This window comes from Nanorana parkeri, unplaced genomic scaffold, assembly GCF_000935625.1.
Source record: "Nanorana parkeri isolate BGI_ZX_2015 unplaced genomic scaffold, ASM93562v1 scaffold1172, whole genome shotgun sequence".
NCBI lineage: Eukaryota > Metazoa > Chordata > Amphibia > Anura > Dicroglossidae > Nanorana > Nanorana parkeri.
Window position 1 is genome coordinate 11156 of NW_017307440.1, and position 8224 is coordinate 19379.

Sequence of the window (8224 nt, forward strand, 5' to 3'; positions counted from 1 at the left end):
GTATGTGTTTGACATATATGTTACATCTCTACCTTTTATACTATGTATCTATTTAGGCAGTGTGCCTCCTGTTTCTATGGAATTTTGGTATTTTTGTACTGCATTCATACATTCAAGAAAATAAGAAAAGAAAAAAAAACACAGTGACATTGCTATTTATATGGGCTGCAAGGTTACAAGTTTCCCTCATTCATCAGTGCTAGGATTCCTGTTCGTTATTTTATCCCTGCTCACCGCAAGGTGAATCAGGCTGAAGCTGGTCAGATGACTCGTAATGAAGAGCGAGTGTATTCCTGGACATTCTTTCTATTCTGGGACTCCTTATTAGAGCTTTCATCCATTTTAAATATAAGAAATAGTTTATTCATATGTTACTATATGAATGTCTATGTACCACTTGTAATCCTGCAACAATCCTCAACTTTGGGCAAGCTATTTGTGGAATACATGTACCACTTACTATACCTACTTTCAGGCTACTGTAAACCTCTGAACTCAGCTGAAAATAAATGTCACTTTTTTAGAATAAGTATGCTTGCCTGGTGCGTTAGCTTTGTACATTATGCCTTGAATTACTGCACCATCTCTGGTAAGTCCACCCACAGCTGTAAATTCCTTTGTTTAAAGTGGAACTCTAGTCAAATACATATTTTTAATAGAGTAGGAAAGGTTTAGAGGATCTAAGTGATTTTTATGGTGGTCTTAGGAAGATTTTTCCTCAATTCTGGTCATTTCAGCAGGACAGAAAGTGAGGGGCGATAACTACATCAAGGACTCAACAAAACTCTACTTTTTAAAGTAGTGAGGGGTGAAACCACTACTAGAAGTTGTTACTACTGTCTGTCCCCATTTAGGAACGTTTACCTCTTCCTTCACAAACAGATAGCACAAGGACAGGAAGTGATGAGAAATTTCCCCAACAGGAATACGGCAATAAAACCAGGTGTCAGAGGTTCTAACTTTTCCTTTTATGTCCAAAAGTAGGAAAAGGTTCCATTTTTATTAATTGTGGTTCCTCTTGTTTTTGGGCATTTATTGCTAGAATGAGCAGAACATGGTCAGGGACAGCTTCAGGCAGACGTGTCTCTAGCCTTTTTTAGGATTCTAAAACCCAGTGTGTACCATCCAATGTGAAGGGCTTACCACCAGTGGTATTCAGTGGACTGAACCTGTAGTCACTGATCTTTACTGAATAGAAATTGAATTGGATGTAGATAACTTGTGATTACATTTGGGTACTCTTTCCAGTAGTCTACCATTCTAGGTGTCCTGTATCCCACGTCTGGCCTTCATACTCACCACTGCTTGTGTTAAGAGGAATTTCCTATAGATGTCTGTTGGGAAACTTTTGAAAAAAAAATCAGGCTGTGTGTAGCAGAGCAACTGGAAAAAAATTGTTCAACTAAGGACATTTAGAGCTGCAGAGAGGGGTAGATAATTTATAGTAACACTCAAGAGCACCTCGCCCCCCTTTACTTAAAACCCTGTTTGGGTGTCAGTAAAGAATAATATGACCAGATGCTACAGTCCTGCCCAGAAACTATATGAAAAGAAAGCCTGCTGAGTATAAATTTAACACATTATAAAAAAATAGACCAAACTGAATTGGCCCTCTGACTTTAGCATCTATTGACTACGGATGTCATTATTACAGTGATTTGATTTTTTTCCTACAGAGCGCATTTCATATAAACATCAGACAAGCAGACTTACTTGTAAACATGTTTTTCAGAACCTGCAGATGATATAAAAAGTGAAGAAAGAGATGGTGAACCTGCTGCAAAGAAGAGCAAGAAGGCGGCTTCAGATAAGGCTCCTAAGAAGAAAACGAAACGGGTAATACACATAAAAGAGGTTTAAACTCTTTGTGCTCTTCTGACAGCAGTGTCCTTTTATTATATTAATTATGTACAATCTTGAAAAATCTTAAAAAGACAAATCAAAGATATCAAATACTTCATGTGAAAATAAATATGTATCACAGCTTCACACCCCTGCTTGCCAAAAATCCAGATTATAGGTGGCTGATCAGGTAAAGAGCAGAATTGGTCTGCTGCATTGTGTAGTCACTTGGTGGCATACAACTTCAAGCACCTTAATGCCAAAGCTAGGTAAAATGATCAACCTTGAACCTTGGCTTGCTTAACCACTTGATGACCGGGGTGTTAAATCCCCTTTCTGTTAAGGCCATTTTTCCGTATTCAGCGCTGCGGTACTTTGACATTTATTCAGTCATGCAAAGATGTACTGAAATTAATTTTGTACATTTTTGGGGGGACAGATACAAAGAAAGTTCTGTTTGTATTTTTAGCACTACTGTTTTTTTAATTTTTTACTATATAAAGAAAAAATACCGGAAATTTTTTAAAAAAACAACAGTTTTCCCTACATTACGCTATGAAACATTTATTGTTACTCAATTTTTTTGTAAAATGTAAAAGATGGGGTCACGTCGGATAAATAGACACCAGACATGTCAAGCCTTAAAATTGTGCACGCCCACGAAATCTATAGCTGATGGTATTATTCTGCAGTGCTTTACCATGTATTGCTGAGATTTGTAGTCTTCTATAGCTGATGGTATTATTCTGCAGTGCTATATAATTTATTGCTGGGTATTGTAGTCCTCTATAGCTGGTGATATTCTGAATTTCTGTGTAATGCATTACTGGGATTTGTAGTCCTCTATAGTTGGCAGTATTCTGCATTGCTGTATAATGTATTGCTAATATTTCTATTCTCCCTATAGCTTGGAGTCAGTGGCAGATCTACCAGGGTCACAGCTGCAACTGGGCCCTGGCGCTCCACCACTGACTCAAAGGTGTAGAGAGACTACAAATCACAGCCCGGACAGGAAGAAGAGGGCACCCGGTGACCGTCGCCATTTCCATATAAAGGCCCACCAATATCCTCAGCACCAGGCCCGTGATACTCTTAATCCAGTCCTGCTGGTGCTAGGTTTTAATAAGAACAGTTTCCTATATCTTTGACAAGTTGAGTAAATCGCCCCGGACTCAGATACATGGTACAGATACATGTGTGAATCTGTCTAAAATTGACACAGAACTGGTCCAATAGTCAAAAATAAGATAAAATAACTGCTGGTAAAACATTCCTTTTACATAATTGTTTTATCATTTCCATTGTCAGGAGATATTAATTCTAATATTAAAAAATATTTTATAAAATGTGGAATATAATGGTTGGTTGTCAAACATCAGGATCATTGACAACCAACCTTACTTCAGACCGCATTATTCACAAAAATAAGCAGAGCACCCGCCTACGCATTTGGGTGAAGAGTGCTATTTACCATAAGGTAAAACAATCTTTAAACACTGAATGTCTGTAAACTAGCCTTACATACTTCTCCGTAGTGGAGTGCCATGTCAGGAATAAGAATCTTCTCTTACAAAAGTGAGGGGCTGATTCTTGTCAGTCATATCTTGCAGAAATGCCCTGCTTATTTCTGTAGGTATACACAGGGTCCAAGTCATAGCACTGTACATAACGGTATCTTCTTTTTGACCTATGTCACATCTGTTAGGACATTGTCATATGACAGGAGCTTCACATGGCTGTAAAGGATTAGCCGACTAAAAAAAAGTGTGGCTCAACCCCCCCGGCCAACATCTGGAGTCAATGGGTATATATACAATATGACCAACAAACAAAAACTTCCTTTTGTGACTAAAACGGATGGTATATTTAAAATATCCCCCAACCCTTAAATGTAACCCTTGTGTTGTAAAAACAAATATAAATCACAATATTATATATCAAAAACAAAAAAATCTGTATAAAAATATAATTCCAATTGCAATTAATATCATATAGTGTACTCCAACCGTATGGTGTCCGAGACACAACAAGAAGTAAGAGGAAAGCTCCGTAAGTGAAGTTAATTCCCTTTAGACACATGTCCCTGTTGATTTTTCCCTCCTGTTCAAGTAATAACCATATAATACAGTATTCTCTACCACTTTCTGCCCAGTGATCAGGACCAGTGAATTTCTCCAGCGTTGACATAGACCACAAAAACGACTGTTATAAACTCTAACCTTTCCACATTTTATCCAAAACTGGAAAAAAAAAGTTTTGGCTTTAGATGAAGACTTTAACTTAAGTGTGTTATTATGAGACACAGTACATCTACTGCTGCTCATGGCTGAAATCATAGTCTGTCAGTGTAGTTGCTGAGCCAGTAGAGGAAATGCAGTTGATGTCAGAGCTCCAAAGAGATCAGCTCATGGGCTTTAATATTGTACTCTACAATAGTCTCCTAGCTCTGATGTCAGCAATCTCTTTGATTGCCAAGTTGGATGAAAGAGTGGATCCAAATACAGCTACAGATAACTGCAATCTGTTTCTCAAGAGATGCAAGTTGAAGGGGCTAAATTAGGTCCAGTAAGTAAAATATACATTTCCTTTTGCAGTTATAAGCATACAAATGTAGTGTTGTTGCCTCAACTCTTACCCAAACAAGCCCTAAATGCTCTCATCTTTATGCTGAGGTATAATATTTTGTGCAGTGCAGTGTAATTTCATGGGTTACAAAAGAGCTCCTAAACCAGAATGGTAAACTCTGGTGTTGTCATTTATTGCCTAAACATACATTTTGTTTATCTCGGTACACAAAAAGCATAATATGAGAGGCATGCTTATTCTCAAAAGGGTCAGAATACAGTTATCAGAATACAATTTTTTAGCATTATTATTATTTCCCCTACCATGATTGCATGTGGTCTTTTGTTCATTTCAAACTCAGAACCTTGCTTCCATTATTGCTTTCCATTTTGGCCTTGTCAGGCTAATGTTCTGCCCTACCTCATGACTGGATGTCATCCACCCACCATGGGTTTTTTTTTTCCTCCATTATGTTCTTTTTCTTTCTCTCTTCTACAATCTTGTATAGCTCCTCTCCAGCGAAGTATCTTGTGATTTTCCCTTTAATATAACAGATGGGGTTTTGCTCTACTTTACACCTCTCCATTTGTGACCATGTTGGTTAAGTTGATTTTCAAGATATTTTGGAGCACCAAAGTTCAAAACTTCTAATCTTTTTTTAGAGATATTGTGATGTAAAATTACTTTAAAAATCCCTTTAGAAGGAATCAGATGATGGAAATTATGTAATTTAGGTATAGGTGACCTTTGAGTCAAACCACAAAATTCCAGCACAATTGTACAGTACATGTTGCTGGAATCAAGTGAGGAAATGACAAGAGATTTGAGGGGTTTATAAAACATTTCGATAGTAACATTACAGTTAGCCTTCTATCAAATGCGTGTTCCACTACCTCATTATGTAGGAAGTGTATGTCTTACATCAGAAATAAGGAGACTTGTTTTGCCTGACCCAAATCACTGCAGTGTAAAAGCTGATGAAATGAAGTTTGCTTTCCATCTGGATCCCTCGGGGCTGAACACTATAATATTTTCCTACACGGTACATAGAACAGGAAACTGGTTTAACAATCTCTGCTGCAAACATACATGGAAGAGCTATTCCAGATAAAGAGCCAGTGCCAAATCGGCACGCTTTCTATTAAGGCCTATTAGGAAAATCTACTTACAGTATCACCAGATGTGGCAGATTAGTGAAGGAAGAGACCATTTTATACCGGTGTCTAGTGTTCTGGTATTTGCTATGTAAGATCATGTACTGTACAAGGGGCGTACATAAAGTGTGTGCTGTTTTATAGGTGTGGTTACAGCTGGGATTTATTTTACACTTGATAGAGTGTTGGGAAGACAAAGCTGTCTGTAAATTTAAAGAGCCCTTACGTAGGCCTGCTTATCGCATTAGAATACACTGGGTTTAGACCTAATTAGCTAAAATTCAGAAAAGTCTCAAGGCCAGTTGGCATCTGATATCAGCTACCTGGTCTGGAAAATGCAGTCATATGAAAACTACATCTGCCATTCTTACTCAGGTTACATATGTTCATAAAACACATCTTAAAAAAATATTTTATATTATAACCCATGTAAGTCAATCTAGAAGAAGGCAAAGCCCTTAAAATCCACGTGTCCTGCCACATGAACAGAGGAAAATGCCTTCTCAACCACAAATTTGAAAAATAATTCTCTGTGTGAGCAAAAATTATGTAGATTATAAAATATGTAACTTTTTTTAAATATAAATTTCTGTATTACGCTATTTTGTTTTTTATTGAGGATTGCTTTATAGTTCCTTAATTAAAAATAACCTTTTTCACATTTAACAACTGTAGAATAATATACGCCGTAAGTGGATACTTTTTATCATACAACATTTATCTTGCCCACTGTCTTACTGAATCTTCGGCAGGAAACCAAATACAAAAAAGAATATGCAGAGTCCAAAAACATTCTGTTAGATTAACTGGCTGCTCTCAAAATGTACACTAGTGTAGGGTATGTATGAGAGTGGTAAGGATCTTAAAAAGGCAAATCTGGAAGCCGCTCTGATCTGTTTACAACTATCAATAAGGGAAAAGTGCACAAGCTCAGGGCACTTTACAAAACATTATAGAAGGGGTCCCCAGTATCCTTTTAGGCTAGACAGCAAAAAAAAACAGTTAGGTACTCCAGTTAAAAAATTAGGTTTTTGTTGCATACATTTGCAAATACATGTGGCAGACACACTGCCTCTGTAAGGCACATCTGATAAGGTTGGTCCTTACCTCTACACAGGGTTTCCCAACTATGGGACATATATAGAAATGCACTAACAGAGAGCATGCTCACCTGGAGTCAGCCCCATCCTTCTTACATGTGTAGCCAAATACCAGAAACTCCAACAGAACAATTGCCATATTTGCTTTTTTGGAATTGGTGCAGACACGTACTAGAAGTCTTCAGATGCCTGGCGTGTGGCTGTACCTTTAGGGCTGATTCGCACTAGATGCGTTGGAGCTGCGTTGGCCATTGTTTCCAGTGCAGCCCCAACACAAGACAAGGCAATTTGCCTAGTCACAGACAGGATTGGATGCACGCCACAAGGTTGCGTTTGGAACACGGTGGTGTGGGCTGAAAAAAATTTCAACATGATGTACTTTTTTTCAGTGAATCGGGATGTGAATCGGGATCGGAAAACTGCCTCACTCCCCACTGTGCCCATAGAACTGAATGAAATGTCGCTTGTGACATTTCAATAAAGTAATTTTTTTTAAAACAGTGCGATGTGTCGGGATTGGTGCATCTGCATTGTGTCAGGGCACCACACACCAGACGCTGTGCAATTAGCACAGCGTCTGGTGTGAATGGGCCCTCAAGGAGGATGGGGCTGACTTAAGTTGAGCTGCCTGCTCTCTGTTTGTGCATTGCTATTTATGTCTCACTGTTGGGAAACTCAGTTTGGAATTAGAGACACTCTGTTTTCAACATGAGTATTTTTTTTTTTTGATATCTTGAAAGTGTGCTGGGGACCCCTTTTTATACTGTTCAGTAATGGTCTTAAACTGTAAATGTTTTAAGAGTCATTAAACCGTGTTTGCTGCAAAATGTTGTTGGCGCTATGGAAATAAAGTTAATAATCAGATGTTCAGCCCTTTCAGATCTTGTATTTCTCCTCCATATGAAAAAACATGGTTGGGCTCTTTGCATGCTTGGCATGTGCCATTGCACTCACACAGTACGAACGGGGTATTCTTTTCAGTGTAGTTTATATAGTTATGTAAATATGCAAAGAAACAGTAAATATGAGGAAGTTTGTTAAAATGAAAAAAGTCAATGATTGTTTAAAAAAAATGAATGTCACATTTTTAACATTTGCAGAAATCAATTTTAAACATCTTTTAAAATCTTTTTCTGCTTTACAAACTACATTTTAATCATTTTGTAGGTCAAGGAATGTATTTTAAAACCAGCAGAGGAAAAGGTAGAAGAGACGGCGACCCCAAAAAAGCGCAGAAAAAGGAAGAAGGTATGTTGTTTTCATACACTGGGGATATTATTGTTTGTGTATGCTGCACTGAATAAGAGGAGACATTTTGTGTGGCCCACAATCATGACAGAAGAACTAAAAATTACATCGGTTGCAATGCAAACATTAAGGATAAACAGCCCCGTACCTCACTAGAAACAAGACATTCAGGATACTAACAAGACATTTGTAAAGATCAACCATGGATCGATTACACACATCCTTTTCTGTCCCCAGACAGTTTAACGTCCCTCTAGGCTCTAGACTCCTCACTGCTAACTTGAGAACCTCGGTGCCTCCCTTTGAATTTTCTAG

The 8224-nt window shown here is 37.9% G+C and overlaps 1 protein-coding gene across 1 annotated transcript in view; it reads left to right on the top strand.

Moving 5' to 3' along the window:
- Positions 1–531: 531 nt before the first annotated feature.
- Positions 532–8224, top strand: part of CMSS1 (cms1 ribosomal small subunit homolog (yeast)) — a 22987-nt gene continuing 15294 nt past the window's right edge. Inside the window, exons 1-3 of the mRNA XM_018568332.1 lie at positions 532–589; positions 1733–1836; positions 7829–7909. Of these exons, the coding sequence (XP_018423834.1) occupies positions 532–589; positions 1733–1836; positions 7829–7909 (243 nt within the window). The remainder of the gene's footprint in view (positions 590–1732; positions 1837–7828; positions 7910–8224) is intronic.